The 17,732-nt window shown below is 52.5% G+C and overlaps 2 protein-coding genes across 2 annotated transcripts; both read right to left on the bottom strand.

Moving 5' to 3' along the window:
* Positions 1 to 1,470: 1,470 nt before the first annotated feature.
* Positions 1,471 to 2,373, bottom strand: LOC123040927 (protein DMP2). Its single transcript, XM_044463644.1, has 2 exons — positions 1,640 to 2,373; positions 1,471 to 1,608 (listed from the first exon to the last, which is right to left on the bottom strand). The coding sequence occupies exon 1, from the start codon at positions 2,329 to 2,331 to the stop codon at positions 1,648 to 1,650; it is 684 nt and encodes a 227-aa protein (XP_044319579.1). The 5' UTR covers positions 2,332 to 2,373; the 3' UTR covers positions 1,471 to 1,608; positions 1,640 to 1,647.
* Positions 2,374 to 11,544: 9,171 nt separating this feature from the next.
* On the bottom strand, positions 11,545 to 14,070 carry LOC123040926 (uncharacterized). Its single transcript, XM_044463643.1, has 5 exons — positions 13,875 to 14,070; positions 13,210 to 13,774; positions 12,633 to 12,869; positions 12,322 to 12,542; positions 11,545 to 12,242 (listed from the first exon to the last, which is right to left on the bottom strand). The coding sequence occupies exons 1-5, from the start codon at positions 13,880 to 13,882 to the stop codon at positions 11,978 to 11,980; spliced, it is 1,296 nt and encodes a 431-aa protein (XP_044319578.1). The 5' UTR covers positions 13,883 to 14,070; the 3' UTR covers positions 11,545 to 11,977.
* Between the last annotated feature and the right edge of the window lie 3,662 nt (positions 14,071 to 17,732).

Genomic DNA, 17,732 nt, shown 5'->3' with positions numbered 1-17,732 from the left:
AAATTATCTTTTAAAAAATAGTGCGCGCAAAATGGGCCGTAGTACCTGCAACTCAATTAAGCTCCACATGAGTCCCCATGAAATACATATATGTTGATTATCCATATTAGACGAAATACATATATGTACAGTATCATGGTCCTATTTTTCTTTAAAAAATAATTTGAGGGTGTTTTGTGCAAAAAAATACGTCGCTGTGGTTGATTGTTTCGAAAATAATTATTTTCAGAGTGTTCTGTGTAAAAATACATCAAGCCCAGCGCCATCAGTCACTGACAAATGGGGCCATACACATGTATACGCCCGCATATGCGTAGTGTGACCGTATCTGCACGCTTGAGTTAAGTTATGTGCCCAGAAAACCGTATTTTCACAGTTCTAGCACCAAACTGAACGTGCGGTGCAAGTTCAATGACTTCCCGTGATATTACCTCTTTTTTGAATAAGGAGAGTCCAATGTTATACCAGCATTTACACAAAATCTTGGCCTAAGCATCATGTGTTGCTCTAGTATCTAGTTTTGGAATAAAGATAATTATTATTATTTTCAAAAAGGAGGATAACCCCTTGCCTCTACATGAGCGATGCACACAACCATCTTGGCATAGATCTGACATGATTTTTTGGCATTGAAAGAACTGAAAGTTTATATCGCATTTCAAAGTTTAGCTAAAACTGAAGCTTCTCCGGGGATGCTCCGACCACTACTCGCGATTGTACTTTATTTCTATCCGGTGCAAAATTTAGTAGCACGTTTGGAAGCTGGAAATTTGAATGATATTTTTGTTGCTCCAATAGTAAATTTCAGCTAGTTTGCTAAACTTCAGGTGCCTAGAAAAAAAGTGCGTCGGTCACTTCTTCCGCTTTACGTGAGGATGAAGGAGTATGGACGGCATGAGGAGCGCTAGGGACGAGTGCCGGCCACGGTGAGGCCGAGCCGTGCATGAGCGGGAGTCGGTAGCTAGCAGGAGCGAGTCCGAAACTTGGCGGGTGCAGGGTCATCGGAATTGTTGCAGGTCGAAAGGGGGGGGGGGGGGGTGGCTTAGAGCGATTGTCGCGGTGGCGGCAAGCAACGATGGTCAGGGGAGGTTGAGGCGAGGGTGGGGCGGTGCACAACAGCACTAGCCGGCCACAGGGGTGGACGCAGGCAGTTGGGTTGGGTTGGGGTGGGGTGGGGTACGTGGGCAGCTCCGTGAGGAGAAGAAGGGGAGGTTGAAGATGAAAAGTGCGAGGTGATCGTGGCCGTTGGATGATGATCAACGGTATTGACTAACGCCAAAAAAGAATACGTTAGCTGGCAAATAGGCACTCGCAAATTTCAGTATCGCGGCAAAGTATTTTTCATTCCCAACTAGATTTTCTAATCAACAGCTGTTCAAGGGGCAACAATAGTCCTTAAATCAACGGTTGATCATGGCAACAATGGCAATACGTATGAGGATGGCAATGGCCATGCTGACATACATATACTGACGTTCAAGGGCATGATTCATTGATTCCTTTCCTTTACATCTCATACATGTTTCTATCGTACAAGCGTTTGTTGCCATGTAGATGTACTATCCTTTTCACCCTCTCATGATGCTAGCATGAGTCTTTGCATTCGTGGTTTTCATATGTTTCTGATGGAGATACGTATGCTTCACTTCACTGCGAATGGGAGTGGGGCGTCATGTCCGTGTAGCCGACGCTCTTCCTGGTGGTGGGGAAGATCATGAACACCACGCTGGACAGGAACCCCGCCCCGAGCGGCAGGTTCACCAGCAGCTCCCTCACGTCCGCGCCGGCATCCGGAAACAGGCAGCTCTGTATGCTGGCGTCGGAGAATGCCACGGCCAGGAACACGACCGCGGAGAAGACGGCGTGCACGAAGTCCAGCCCGGTGAGCCTGAACCGGCCCAGGTCGTTGAACATGGCGTCCCGCTCGGCGGCCGCGCCGGCGAAGTTGAACGGGTAGAAGGACCGGAACGTGGCGATGCCGTAGTAGAGCTTGCCGTCGCTGCCGACGAGGCTGTCCGTGAAGGAGAGGAGCACGCAGGAGAGCGCGCAGGCGCCGATGAGCGCCAGCACCAGGTACCCGTTGGCCGTGTGGCAGACGCCGTGGTTGGTGAAGGACGGCGCCAGCGCCTGGAACGCCATCACCGTGCCCGTCGGGAGCAGCTTCAGCAAGTCCGACGCGCCCGACAGCGTCTTGTCCACCGGCGACTTGCCCTTGACTGGCTTCGCTTCCTGAGGCGGGCATTCTTGGCCGGTCACGGGCATTTGGACGCTTATCGCACCGGAATCCATGGAGCCGCCGGCCGGCTGATTCGACGATACACCGGAATCCATGGAGCCACCGGCCGGCTGATTCGACGAGGAGATTTACGAGCTACGTAGATGCTTTGGCGCCGTTGGGCTCCCTTTTATATCGAGTACGTGAGTGAGGAGTGTCAACCTGCGACAAGCAACAGGATGTGGTTGCTCGGAGCTACACGCGAGAGTGACGCCGGTGTAACCGAAATATTCTCGGCCTTTCGAACGCATGCAGGGTGGCTCACCCGGCCAAGGTAGCTTGGTTGCAATGATAAGAAACTGCACACAGAAACGGTTGTGCCAGACACTGGCCGATCCACAACGGACTCCTAGTTTCGGACGGACAGTCGTCGCTCAAGAAGTTGAGCTTACTTGAAAAAGGTTATCACAATAGCGACATGTCCCCCGCAAAAAAAGGTCTATCTCTAGTTATTGCACATCTAAGTGATTCAATCAAATTAGAAAGAAAAATAAAAAAGACAAAATAAAATCCTTGTATGAATCTTAGCGTAAAATCAATGACATATGACTTAGATGTGCAATACTTAGAGCATATCTAGATGTGATTTAGCAAAACTGGAAAAACCCTACATGCCAGACGCCTGACTTTGGATTTGGGTCAGTCGATTTCGCTACAAGGGAGAAACAGCCGGATAGGAGGAAGAAACTCGCTGGAGGAGAGGAAGAAGCTCGTTGGCAGGCTACCCCATCATCTATCTTAGGGTGAGGGGTGGGGAGGCATCACGGCAGTGGTGGGGGTGGCCACACGTCGTGGTGCAAGTTCGCCGAAGAAAAACCGGTCATCCCCCGGGGCTAGAGGGATGGCCGGGGGCAATGGCAAGACCGGCGATGGGGGCGGTTCAGGGGAGCACGATGCAGCGAGGCGGTCGCGGGGGCGCCGCCGGCCGCAGGGGCTGTAGCGGGCGGCGGAGGAAGAAGAACACGAGCGACCTGTTTTTAGGAAGGAGGAATAAGACGTAATCCAAACCGTTCTTTTTTTATCTAACGCTTGAGATTGATCGTACCAAAATCGACGGTCCTAAAGGAAATTTCAGTCGACTGGCTCCTAGCCATTCCCAAAGGTTATTAATAAATAAGCATCAATTTTAATTAAAAAGGAAATTCATCGTGTTCTTTATTTCTTTAATCATCAACTCAGATAATATGGAGGTGATTGAGAGCATGCAGGAAGGAGGACAATCAGCGGGTGCGGCGTCAGCGGTATTCGAGGACTGCTATCACTAGTAGAAAATAGGCCATTTGTCCCGGTTCCAGAGGCCCATTAGCCCCGGTTCTGGAATCAGGACTAACGGGTCGAGACTAAAGCCCAACACCTCTAGTCCCGGTTCGCTTACGAACCGGGACAGATGGTGCTCCACGTGGCCGCTGCGGCGAGCCCAGGCAGGAGGGCCTTTAGTCCTGGTTGGTAACACCAACCGGGACCAAATGGCATCCATGCGTCAGCAGCTCAGGAGCTGGGGTTTTTGTTTTTTTCTTTGAAGGGGGGGTTAGCGGGTTTTGGAGGGTTAATTATTTAGGGGTTTCATATATTGTGTTAGCTAGCTGATAGCTAGAGAGAAGTGACCTCTCTTGTCTCCGTGCTTGGTCGACGCTAGCTACCATACGTATAGAGAGAACTCGACACGCTAACTAGTAAGCAAATGAAGGAACCATTAAGTACACATGATCGTCACGAACATATACAGAGAGAAGTGATCGACCTCTCTTTCTCCGTGAGATTGGTCGAACAACAAGTTTCCGTATATCTATCCCACGCCACTAGCTACATATATACAATATCAGATCTCTTACAAACCCTAACATCTAAGGTCTATTGGAACTTCCACATGGTATTCTTCGTCTTTATTTATGACGTGGTCAAGAAAGAATCCCGCCAATTCCTCTTGAATTGCTCGTATGCGATCATGTGGTAGGAGTTCATCCCGCATCTCCCACATCTAATTTAAAGAAGTGGGTTAATACATGTATATGAATGAAACTCAACACAAATGATGGTAATAAAATAAAATACATGTATATGCATGCGAGCCGGGAGGAGCCAGCTCCGGCGTTCGCGCTGTGCCGGTGAGGGAGAGGCGAGGCGGTAGATTCGAAACTGCCCCCCATGTCCACCTTGGACCTCTCGAGGGCAATGCGAAGGGCCAGCTCCTCATCAACATCGAGGTCAGAGTCAGAGTGGTTGCCAGCGCTCGACATGGTCGCCGGAGTCGTTGGAGTGGATCAAAATGGGAGAAATCGGAGTAGGGGAGAAGAAGAGATGGAGTGAGATCGGAGTGAACTGAGCGGGGTTTTGGATTGGGGGTTTTGTGGGGACGGAGTGGGATAGGTGGACCGGGCTGACGTGGCGGACATGCCCGGACGTGTTCGAGCCATCCCATATCCGTTCTACATTTGGACTGAATATGAGGCCATGAGGGTTGTCGGACAACCCGGGCGTTTGAGACCAAGTTGAGGCATTCGAGTGGATTGGTTTTTTTTTTGGCCAGACTGCTTGTAATGCCCGGTTTTTTTTTGGCTGGTTTGTAATGCCCGGTTGTAGATGCTCTGACGCCCCAGACGATGAACACGTACATGCAGCAGAAGAGTAGACACCACTCGTTGTCAACGGCCACCTCTCTTTTGACCATTTTTCAACAGCCACCTTGTTGGGCCGGGGAGCTCGCTATGCACAAGAACATGTCCTTGAGCTGGCGGTGGAAGGCCTATTCAACTCAGACGAGGCCGGAAGCATGGTGTTTCTTAGAAAGAGATTTGTAGATCTTTTTGACCACTTTTATATGATGCATACTTGTCTATTTAGCTAAGGAATGATCCCGCAAGGAAAGAACTACGGAATGAGCCATCAGAAGTGGTGCATGTTCATATCTTCCTTCTGTTTATCTTTTCGGCTTAAGGGCATCTTCAACGGCAACCCATAAAAATTCACTCGCATCCGTCCACGGATAAGGAAGACCAGTCTGTGGACACGGATGCGGGAGGACGTCATTTAACTGTAGCCATATACATTTTCGCAACAACTCAAATCAATCGAATGAAATTCGTGCAGACACGGCCGGATTTCAAATAAACATGACGGATCTCATATAAAAATGCCGGATTTTCGTATAAACATGACGGATTTCAGTACATTTACATCAACGGTGCTAGTCCGGCTCTGGAGGTATAATAATACCTTATCTAAATCGCCGGCGGCGGACCCCTTTGTCTTCCTCGTGTCCGGCAGCCCGATCACCGGACTGCCGGGAGCCCCGGAGGTATATGCGACAGGACGGCTCGCTTCCCTACCACCCCGGAGGTATATGCGTCAGGACGGCTCGCTTCCCTACCACTCATCGGGGTGGAACCCCCGGCTGATGCTTCAGCGGGAGGGGAAGGCAGCGCCTCCGCTTCTGTGGAGCCCATGTGGGATTAGGGCTGCAAACGAGTCGAGTTCGAGCGAGCTGGACTAGGCTCAGCTCAAATTATACTAAAATTCGAGCGAGCTTAAACTGAGTGAAGTTCAAGGTCGAGCCATAAAAAGTGGCTCGTGCTCAGCTTGTATCGATCTCGAGTCGATCTCGAGCTAGTTTCGAGCTAAATTATAAGATGATTTTATGACTAATCTAAGGCAATTTTTTAAACATTATGGCCTACAACGCAACATACAAAACCACTATAGAATTTTACTTATTCTCTCTCAATTAAAGACTACCACTTGATAAATAGGAATCAATGAACTAGAAAGAAAGAAAAATGAAGGTGCGTCTACTCTTAAACTTTGGCTGAGAATAATAGGATATTTGACACATGACTTACCATGCACCAAATTGAGGCTAAATTTCTCCTATTTAATTAGGCCTTCATGTCCTACTAGGTAAAACTGAGAAAAATTATACACGACATATATGGCAATAAATTATCCTATTTTCTTTAAATATACATCAAGATTATTTGATATTGTTATATGACATCGAGCTATCAAGCTAAAATCGAGCGAGCTAGTGTTGGCTCAAGATTAACTCATTTTTCTATCGAGCTACATATAGTGTTCATACTCAACTCATTTCTTTTCGAGTCGATCTCTAGTCGAGTCAAAATACGATCGATCTCGAGCAGCTCACGAGCCTCGAGCTTTTCTTGCAGCCCTATGTGGGATTGACGGAGGTCCTTGAAAGAGAAGAACCGGGCAAGACACGGGTTGTGTACACCGGCGTCACCTAGGCGGTGACCTTCATGAGACCCAAGCGGCGGCGGACTCCCGTGTTTTAATTCTCCTCGACGATGGCGGCGGACGCGGAGTCGCCGGCCACCGACTCATCGCTCTCCACGCACCTGTCTTCTGTCTCTGCCTGCATGGCACGGTCGCAGACACGGGAGGCGCGGTCGTCGACAGCAACGATGACGCCCATTCTGACGTGCTCCCCGACGTGCCGGCATGGGGCAAGTCGCCACTCCTCATTGAGTGGGCCTGAAGCGGCAAGTTGCTGAACCACGCGGCGACTTGGGGCGGCAACTTGCTCCATCGGGTCAGGCGCGGGAGGTGGAGCAGTGAGCTGCCTCGCTCATATCCGGCGGGCTTGGCGGGTTACCTAGCCAGGTTGCATGCCGGAGAACTGCTCTTTGGAAGCCATCAGAAGAGTGGTGAAGGAGGAGATGCGAGAGCAGCGGAGGGGTGTGATTCTTGCCCGGCGTTTGGCCTCTTTTAAATAGAGGACGTGCGAGAGGACCTCGACCAGCGTTGCGTTTAATGTCTGTCAGTTCATGAACGGACGTGTGGCTGGAGTAGGTTTCTCGACTTCCACGCGTGTTTAATGGAGGCGTATGAATGCGGCAAGGAAGCATGTTCAGCCTGACGTGCAGCGTGCAGTGCCCTCGGCCGGCGAGCCACTTCAATGGCGGAGGCACTGAGAGGTCACGTCCGCTCTGAGCCGCCTTCAATGCGAGCAATTAGCATCGGGCGGGATGCGCACGCGAGAGGGGGAGGTTTTTTTGGTGGGCCAGGACGATCGGAAGCAGGCGTGGGATCGGTCCGGACTCCCGCAAATCTTCCTCATTTTTTTCCTCTGGTTTGCGAGAGAAATCACGTCTGAACCATGCCGCGGACCGATACAGGTCAACGTTGGATGGCTTCCGTGGTCCGAACAATACGGTCCGGACTGATGTGTGCGATTTGTAGGTCCGCCTTGGTGATGCCCTAAGCCAAGGATCCTGCAGGGTTTGTATCAAACTTATCGGTGTGTCTTTTATTCATGTCGAACTACTTGTTGTAAAATCATAAGGCTTTTGTTCGCCAAAGACGGGCAAGTGCCTCTTACCTATAAATAAAATCTTATTCTCTGCCGAGCTGCTCGTTGTCTTCTATTCATGGTTTTGGTCAGGTCACTGGTGGTCTGTCGGCAGTTTTGTTGTCTGCTTGTACTCCCTCCGTCTCATAATATAAGAACGTTTTTGATACTAGTGTAGTATTGAAAACGTTTTTATATTTTGAGACAAAGGAAATATATTATAAAAGATGTAGCAAATGAGTATTGTAAGTTTTTATGAATCAGTAAATCTACAAATAGTTTTTCACTTGACCAATTGCAATGTACTTTTGATATACCGATTGTCAAAGTTGAGTGGTACTTAACACTATATTTTATTCATGTCGAACTACTTGTTGTAAAATTATAAGGCTTTTGTTTGCCAAAGCCGGGCAAGTGCCTCTTACCTATAAATAAAATCTTATTCTCTGCCGAGCTGCTTGTTGTCTTCTATTCATGGTTTTGGTGAGGTCACTGGTGGTCTCTGTCAACAAGTTTTGTTGTTTGCTTGTATATTATAAAAGATGTAGCAAAGGAGTGTTGTAAGTTTTTATGAATCAGTAAATCTACAAATAGTTTTTTCACTTTGACCAATTGGAATGTACTTTTGACATACCGATGGTCAAAGTTGAGTAGTACTTAACACTATATTTTAAATGACACTCCCTCCGTCCCATAACATAAGATAGCTTGAAAAACGATCTCATATCATGGGATGGAGGAAGTAGTTCACTAAAATATGTGAGTTACCCTGCTTAGTTAATTTAGTCAGAACAAGTGAAAGGTCCAGTTTATGGGTACGCTACACTTATGCAAAGGTTCTAAAGCAACTGTATCCTTATATTCTAATAGGAAGGGATGTTAGTTTTAAATTATAACTAGCTGTCAAAGAGTAGTAATTAACAATATTCCATTCTAATCAATCATTCGAGCCGCCCTAACGCCAATCATTGACCATGATTACTGTTGGTCCCTAGTGACCTTTCTTTTGCTTGCTAATGATGGCACATGCCAACTTAAACCATAAAACCTAACTAGCATATTCATCTTTATTATCATGCATCCAGTACGTTAATGGATTCCAGCATGATGCATTCCTACTGGTTAGGGAGGATGTTCCAACAATTTTATCGCGCATTGTTAATATTTCAAAGTATGATCAAGGCCGGGGTGCATCTCCAGTGATGAGGCCATGCTCTGGTTATTTGGCAAAAAGCAAGTGGTTTCTTTGCCCTACGGCAATGGAAAAAATGTGCCAATTGCATGTAAACAATCTTGTGAAGTGGTCATGCAATTATCGTATCAATCATCACAATAATAGAGATCAAATCAAAGAATATGCTCTCACGGTACGCCATGTTACTTTTTTGTGCTCTCGCAGAAACGGTACGAGCTGTGGTGGTCCATATATGTGCTACGTCTTGTACGAAAACACAGACTTTAAATTTCATGTATTCAACTAGAAGTCATTTTTTAGAAAGTTCACAGCAAAAACATCCATGAGAGATTTCACTATGTTCATTATGATTTCCTAAATTTTATGGACTTCCACAATCTGAATGATTCGTGAGAAAATAACTAACTATGTGTTTTTTCATGGTGAGTGGTAACCTCTATTAGCTTGACATAGTTACATCAATACAATATGTTATAGAAACAATAATATGAGATCTAAAATTATATGTTTGCAAGACAAATAGGGTCATCGGCTTCACCAATGTCTGTCTATACACTTTTGCACCCACTAGTTAATATAGTTATCATAATCCTTAGGTCAACTGCACACATGCTAAGACCTCTTACTGTGTCTTATGTCCATTGTTTAGTTTTAAAACTCATATTAAGGCATGCATGCTCCATCCTCCTCGGCTTTGCCTGCGATCGTCCCGCCTCTGCCTCCGGCCGCCTTGTCTTCCCACCTCCTCCCATTTTCTTCTCACTGCACACACATTCCTACTCCTCATCCTCCTTCCGCCGCCATTGTCGAGCTAGGGCACCACCACACACAGCAAATCCTTCATCAGATGGGCTTATTACCACTACTATCCGATGCCGGTTGTCGTCGCATTTCGTTGGTGACCTAATCACCGTTAATGCACTACTCCATCCACCTTCCGACTCGATGTCGCAGGCTTGTCCCTCTTCGTTCAATCTTCCGACTCGATGTCGCGGGCTTGTCCCTCTTCGTTCCACTCCCTCCCCCTTCTCCTATCCTTCCAATCCAGCGTTCGAAATCTCCTATGTTTCGGTAATTTGGTGGGACTAAAATTTTATAATCTCGAAATTTTGGGCCAGATTCGAATTAATTTCAAGCCAAATTTAAATTAGGCCTGACCGTAACATGATGCAAGCATGCATGAAGATCAATATAACATGATGAAGCTTTAGCTCGCATGGAGATGAGAGCGCAGAGCTAAGAGCTAAATTATAGGCATGCGTGGCGTAGTATAATGCTGGTAGCTAGCGGAAAGCATGCGTCAAAAGGGAATCAGGCCGTAGGCGCCGCTCGGTCGTTGCCGCGCCATTTTCTTATGCTGCTCCGATCCAACTTGCATGCCATGCCACGGCGCGCCCTCCATCGCCCGGCACGGTTCCTCCCCATGTGCCAACGCGCAATAATCGAACTTCGTCCGCGCCTATATATACCAGCGCCCGGAGGCTCGCTTGCTCCCCATGCTTCCTACAGCTCACAGCTCTCTCACTCGTCTGCGACCGGCCGGTTGGTTAACTTAGCTGCCACCTTAGCTAGCTCACCTCACATGGGTCTCGAGGTGCTCACGGCGAGGGACCAGCTGCCGATGTGCCGCTACCAGCGGCTCCGCGGCGAGCTCAGCAACGACGACGGCGACGGCGGCCAGGAGGTGGCGGCGTCGGCGTCGGCCGCCAGGTGGACGAGGGCGAGGCGACCGCTGCGGCTGCGGAGGAGGCTGTCGGGAAAGAAGGCGGTGCCGGTGCTGTTCCGGATGGCGCAGCGCAGGCGTGGGGTGAGGCTGCTGATGCGGCTGGTGCTCCTGGCGCCGGCGCGGCGGGCGGCCGCGCTGCTGGCGGAGCTGGTGCGGCGGATCGCGTGCGCCGCCGAGTGCCCCGCCATCGTGTTCTCCTCGCAGTGGGGGCTCCCGGCGCTGTCCCACTCCGCCAGCGGCGGCGCCAGCCGCACCGCCAGGCTGCGGGCTTTCTACCTCGAGAGGAGCCTCTCCGCCGGCTCCGGCGCCGGCTCCCCCTGCTGATCGCCTCACCACACCACACCATCGACAGCCTGCGGATGGTCATCAACTCATCATGCACGCACGAGCTAGCAAATCGTCTTCCCGATACTGTAATCATGCGCTGCATGTAAGGCTCGAGCTATAGCAAAGCATCTTCACGATGCTGTAATCATGTAAGGATTGCTCCTGAAGATGAGTCATGCGTGCACATGGCTTGGCAAGAAGAATGTTGCCGACTCGCTGTAGCTGTACTGCCGAGTGCTTTTGCGTACGTTAATTGAGGCAACTTGCGATTCGTTTTTGGAAGAAAAAAATTTGCATGAGACCGTGCTGTACGTGCTGCTGGCTTTAACTTGTTTCATTGACGTTCGGTTACATCGTCGATCCATGAGCAGGAAACCGAGGATGTACACAAGTACAGAGCAAGCACACCACGACACAATTACGTCACGTAATGGCACGACCACGTATGTGCGCGCGGCCACTGCACATGCTAAGAATATTTGGGACGCACGAAAGCCTCACGTCTCACGTCTCGTGGATGTTCAAAGCCAATGCCTGTCAGTTTCAGCCTTTCAGCTAGCAAACATGCAGTTTCAGTTTCAATCTCCTTCCAGGGGGAAAGGGCTGGTGAAACAACTAGACGTGCACCAACACTCCAACAGTTCAGCATGGTTACCTGATAGCAGGACACAAATTTGGAAGAAGCGTAATGCGCGCCTGAAACCCTGAACAAACTCTGGAGTCTGTAAGGAACTGATTCAAAGTAAGAGGACGGATACTAGAAAGGCAAGAGTCACAAACAATCTCTACACCAATCCAAGCAAGAATTCTCTGTTATTTCTAAGAAAGAGATCTTTCTAACTGTCATATATTCACAAAATGAAACAAATGCTTATGAGAAGCTACCGCGACACCAGGCGGAGCCTAACCGTCACCGTGTTTTCCTTCTGCAATTCGTGTATGTTTTCCAACTGAATAAATCCGTTCAGGTAAATCCACATTGTTCCAGGTTAGAAGAAAGAACCCACGAAGTCTTGATCTTTCACACCCGACCCAACCAACACAAGTGCTGCGGCAGAGTGCAGAACATTCTGTAAAACCCTGGCTGGATCTTTCAACCACCTGCAGTTCTTCATCCGGTTAAAGAATCCACTGCATGCCAGTATGCCACTACACAACATCAACTGGCACAGAGCTGGAACTTCGATGGCGATCACTGAGCTCCGGCGCCGGGACAGCAGGGACGACAGCAGGTTCAGGTTGCTGCGCGCCTTCCGCGCTTTGTATGCCATCCAAGGCTCTTCTCGCGTAGACCGTAAACCCGACCCCGATAAGAACGGCGACGATGGCAGAGATGACGTTGTACACTATCTCCACTGTTGTCATCCGACGCTGGTCATACTTCAGGTCCGCCAGTGCGAGAATCAGCCGGCCACTGCTCAAAATTATCTTGGTTAGGAGGGAGTATCCGATCTCCTATTTATGGTGCTGGATATCTGAACTCTGAATCATACCTGTAGATGTTGACCAACGCGTCAGGTACCATTCCAACAACCGAGCCACAAATGTAAGGGGTGAACTTGATCTGGGTGACGGTTGCAACATAGTTGAGCATCACATAAGGGAACGGCGAGAGTCGTAACAGCGCAACCACCCGGAACTGCTGGAACCAGCCCCCTCTCCCAGCCAGTTTGATCAGAGCCATCTGCTGAGGCCATTTCTTCTCTAACCATCCCTGCAATGCATTCGGAAACAGATGCAGGCTAGAATTCAGGGCACACTATCATACTCATATTTTATGAAGTGGAGATATGATGAATATTACATGAATGTGATGGAGGAACAGCGAGCCGATCCAGTACGGTATGGACATGCCTATGCCGGTGCCAACCAGGATGATCAAGAGGCCCAGGCCGTAGCCGAATATTATCCCTGTCAACCACATGGACGGGAAAGAAGGCAGGAACACGGTAGGGAAGACGGACATGGACATGACCAGCACAAGGGCCAGCACCGGGCGCCCGAAAGATGTCGCCTCCCATCGCATGATCGGCAGGAGCACCTACAATGCAACATCATGCCGTAAAAGCAGATCAAAGACTCCAACATGCAGATAAAAAGATTAGCGAAATTAGAGTGTAGAGCATGAGCAGTTCAGCAGAGTCCAGAATCCTGATGGCATCATCAGTGTACAAAACAGAAATGGCATGTGCTTATGTACTGTCTGGGAATTGTTTGGATGAATGAACTAGAGATTCCATTGAGTTAACCACATGGGTTCCCCAGGAGACACAATCACGTGTCAAACAGGAGTGAAATTACTAAAGAAAAACAACCAAATCTGTAGAATAGTAGGAGTACTAGTACAGTAGTAGAAGGCTGGGATGGGGGGGACGAAGAACCTTGTCTGATAAGAGGGGGAGCCCCCATTTGTAGAAGGCATAGCCGACCGCCGCCACTAGCAGGCCTCCGAGCACCAGCCTCGTCCACGGGATCCCCGACCACCACCGCCGCCTCGGCCTCGGCCCCGGTTGCGGGTGCGCAGGCGCAGTCGCAGGCAAATTCTCCACTCTCACCTCAGGTGCGGCCGATGGCGTCGCACTCGCCGCTCTCACCTCAGGCGCCGCCGATGCCGTCACACTCTCCGCCCTCACCTCAGACGCCGCGGATGCCGCCACACTCTCCGCTCTCACCTCAGGTGCCGCCGATGCCGTCACACTCCCTGCTCTCGCCTCCGGTGCTGTGGGTGCCGCCAAATTCTCCGCCCTCGCCTCAGGCGCCGCCGATGTATCCGGAGCCGGCGGCGGCGGCATCGGCGTGACCGTGACCTGCACCGCCGTGCGCCCGTATCCTTCCGAGTCGTGCGGCCGCGAGCCTACCTCGCATCCCCCCGATCCTGCCCCGCCGGGGGGCTCCGGGGAAGAGCCCGGCGCGCCTGAACCCTCCGCCGCTGCCACCTCCTCGGAGCTAAACACGTGCACGCACGGATCAAAACATAGTCGGTCAGGAAACCAAAGAGACGACGCGCGGCGGCATGAAACAGCGTGCGTGTGCGCGGCGGGCTTACCTGCGCATCGTGCTCTCCCGAGCCGTGGACGCTGCGCTTGCCTAGATGCTGCTGTTGCTGCCGAGAGCGATGGGAGAAGGAAGCGGCGCGCGTCATGGCGTGGTAAAGGAATGAACGCGTGGGCGAGGTGATGGAGGGAGAGGGCGGAGATGCCACGGAAGAGATCGATCGACTCGATCGGGTCTCTCTCTTCCTCCCCGAACCGCGGGAGACGAGGACTCTGAGAGGGAGCGAGAAGCGGGCCCAAGACACGGCCCGTGGGCTAACGGATGGAACTGGCCCACGAGAACAAAAACTAGCAGCCCGACGACATCTGGGAGCTGTTTCCGGTGGTCCCACTTATATCTGGCCATGGGCCGGGCCGGGCAGGGCTTGGGCCGGGCCTGAAAAAGCCCACGGCAGAAAACTGAGGCCCAGGCCCTCCCAGGCCTATCACTGGGCCTAATTTTCAAGCCCAAGCCCGGCCCATCTGGTAAAAAGCCCTAAAAAGCCCTTAAGGCTTAGGGCCGTGGGCCGGGCCTCTTCCTTAAAATGCCAATATGCCAAGCCAATCCCGTCCAGGCCCTACTGGTGGGCTCAAAAGTCAGGCCCAAGCCCGGCCCATGGGCAAGCCCATCGGGCCTAGGCCCTGGATTTTAGGGTCGGGCCTGGGTGGGCCGACAGGGCCGGGCCTGAGATGGCCAGGACTAGTCCCACTCGTCTCCGACGGCTGCAGGATAGAGAACAGCATGTCAATGTCTGGAGTGCGGCTTACGCCATTCTTATGCTATGTTTGCGTGTCGTACGCCATGACGCCTCAATGGTGGAGGCCGTGTTGTACGAAATAAAAGTACGATTCTTCTTCTATCCATGCTCTATTGCGGCTAGTCCTGGCCATCTCAGGCCCGGCCCTGTCGGCCCACCCAGGCCCGGCCCTAAAATCCAGGGCCTAGGCCCGATGGGCTTGCCCATGGGCCGGGCTTGGGCCTGACTTTTGAGCCCACCAGTAGGGCCTGGACGGGCTTGGGCTTGGCATATTGGCATTTTAAGGAAGAGGCCCGGCCCACGGCCCTAAGCCCTAAGGGCTTTTTAGGGCTTTTTACCAGATGGGCCGGGCTTGGGCTTGAAAATTAGGCCCAGTGATAGGCCTGGGAGGGCCTGTGCCTCAGTTTTCTGCCGTGGGCTTTTTCAGGCCCGGCCCAAGCCTGGCCCGGCCCGACCCATGGCCAGATATAATTGCGGCTAAGGCCAACTCCACCGCGTGACCCATTTTTACCTCAAATCGTCCGTTTGTGTCCGTTTGGGGTAAAACGGACAAACCGAACGACCCACCGCATGGGAGCATATGGACGTTTCGTCCGGTCCGTGTCCGCTTTTGCCTCATTTCCAGACCAAAGTTGCTCTCGGTTTGGGGCCAAAGCGGACAGAAAGCGGACGTCTTCGCATCCTCGTCGTCCATCTGTGTCCGCCCTCGACCCCACCTGTCAGTCTCTCTTTTTCTCTTTTTCTGTACCTGCCTAGCACGCGCACCACGCCACTCTAGTACAGCAGTAGCACCGGCCCCCCTCCAGTTCACACCCATGGCGCCTCCGCCTTTGCTCTCCCTCTCCACGCTCCTTCTCCTGCTCGCCGCCGCCTCCCATGCCTCTGCCAAGCCAAGCAGTAGTACCGGCTGGAGCGAGACGAGAAGAGGGCAGCGCCGCTCTCTGCGGCCGCTGGCGCGGCCAACGGCACGCGTCGCGCCGGGGGAGGGGTCGTGGCGCCGGTTGTGTCCGGCCTGGCCCAGGGGAGCGGGGAGTACTTCACCAAGATCCCGGGCACGCGCACCTCGTACACCCACTACCCGACGCGCTCCCGGCGCTGGCCCGGCTCGACGGCCTCGCCTTCTGCTACTTCTCGCTGCGCCTCTCCGGGCGCCGGAGCGACAGGCGCCACCGCGAGGGGGAGAAGGTCGCGCCTCTCCGGGCGCCGGGCTGCTCTTCATGCCCCTACAGAACAGCCAACTCCACCGCGGGCAGCCATGGCGCGGGCACACGGGCACGGCGCGTGGCGGCGGGCGGCGTGCGCGGGCGCGGGGCGCGACCGCGGGCAGCCATGGCGCTGGCGCGCGGGCGCCGGGCGGCGTGCGCGGGCGCGGCAGCACGGGCGGCCTGGCACGGGCACGGGGCGCGGCGGCACGGGCGGCCTGGCCCGGGCGCGGGGCGCGGCGGCGAGCTTGGGCGGACGAGGCGGCCGCGGCAGCGAGTTCGCTATGCCTGCTACGTGTTTGAAGAAATGACGAGGACGGACAGCTGGTGAAATGGGGTAAAAATGGGGTAGCAGCGCTGCGTGCAGCGAGTTTGTCCGGCCTCTGTCCGGCATTTTCTCTCCCTATTTCTACCCCACACGGACAAAATCCGGACAAAATGAGGTGAGTTTTAGGGTCGTGCGGTGGAGTTGGCCTAACATGGCCCGGTGGTGGTCCGTGGTCGATACTTTGGAGCATATGTGTGTCAATCATGTGGATTAACGGTTCTCATTTTGGCGAATGTCACCTGGCACTTTGGCCTTCTTTTTTGCAGGTGGTTGATGTCACATGTGTTTTGTAGATGATTCTCTAGTCCTCCTCTTTTGTGCTTATGGCCAACTTCCTCCCATGGTATTGACAACGATGCAGTGAGGCGCTGATGGTGTGGCTGGTGTGCGGCGGTCGGAGGTGGGGAGCGGCGGTCGGAGCTCGGCAGGAGGCCCTGCGGTGCGGCGGGCCAGACAGGAGTCGGCAGCAAGGCGTTGGCGTGGTTGGGTGGCTGCGGCGCCGTCCGGAGGCAGCGCGGCGATTCCGCGGCCAGGTGGTGAAGTCGGCGTTGTGAGGCTCGGCCAAGATGGAGTCTTGGTGAGCAGCGAGCGGCCGGCTACCTCTGTGCGGTGTGATGAGCGGCGGTGCTCTCCCGGTGGTGCAGCTTGGCTTCATGGAGATGCGGGTCCAGCCGTCGCAAGGCTGTCCCTTGGAGTGGGCGATGGCTGTTGCTGGCGTTTTGGGCCTTGCCGGAGGTGTGGGATGGCTGCGGTTCCTTGTCCAGGCGAGGCGCTGATGGTGTGGCTGGTGTGCTCCTTGTCGTGTGTTCGGTCGTCTGCTCTCGGCTTTGCAGCTACGTTTGGCGAAGCGTTGCGGTGGCGGCAGTGTGAAGCTTCTTGGACGGTGTTGCCAAAGTCTAGGTGGTGTGGTGGTGTGCGACGCGCGGATGAAAATCTTGCACGACTTCCGTCGGCCGATGGCGATGGCACCCATGGATGTCATTCCCCTCCTTGGAGGCGTCGTTGAGGCGTGTTCGGCATGTCCCTCGCTTACTTGGAGTTGTGGTGGTCTCCGGGCGAAAGCCTTTGATTCGGTTGGATCGGCACAATGGCGGCGTCCTCGACGTCGTTCCTCTATTGAGAGCATTGTGTTTGGAGACATGACCGGCTCCTCGTCGCTCTCCTCCGGTGTTCGCCGTTGTCCTCATTGATGCTCTGCGGCGCTATGTACGCCCGTCGCCGGTGTGTCCAAGATTGCATCTTCCTCGGATCGGATCGAGTCCTGCCACCCACTCGCCACTTATTCTAGGCGATAAGAGTGGATGGTGCGTCGACAAGTGAAGTGTTGCGGGAGTTGGTGTTCTTTGGAGATGTTCGGTTTCAGTCGAGACGCGGTGTTGTGTGTAGATGAGGATAGGCTCTTTGCTTTGTAGCTTGCTTTGCGGTGTTGACCGTCTTTGGTTTGGCTTCGGTGTGGTGTTTGTGCTATGCTTGTTGTTCGCAGCGAGTGTAGTTTCTTGTAACTCAAATTCTGCCTTCTATAAAGCTATGGTACGCCTAGGCGTACTCTCGAAAAAAAACGATGCAGTGATTCAGCGATATGCC

The sequence above is a fragment of the Triticum aestivum genome, chromosome 2B (assembly GCF_018294505.1).
Source record: "Triticum aestivum cultivar Chinese Spring chromosome 2B, IWGSC CS RefSeq v2.1, whole genome shotgun sequence".
Taxonomy (NCBI): Eukaryota; Viridiplantae; Streptophyta; class Magnoliopsida; order Poales; family Poaceae; genus Triticum; species Triticum aestivum.
The sequence above is the reverse complement of the archived record's forward strand: the minus strand, read 5'-3'. Positions and strand labels throughout refer to the sequence as shown.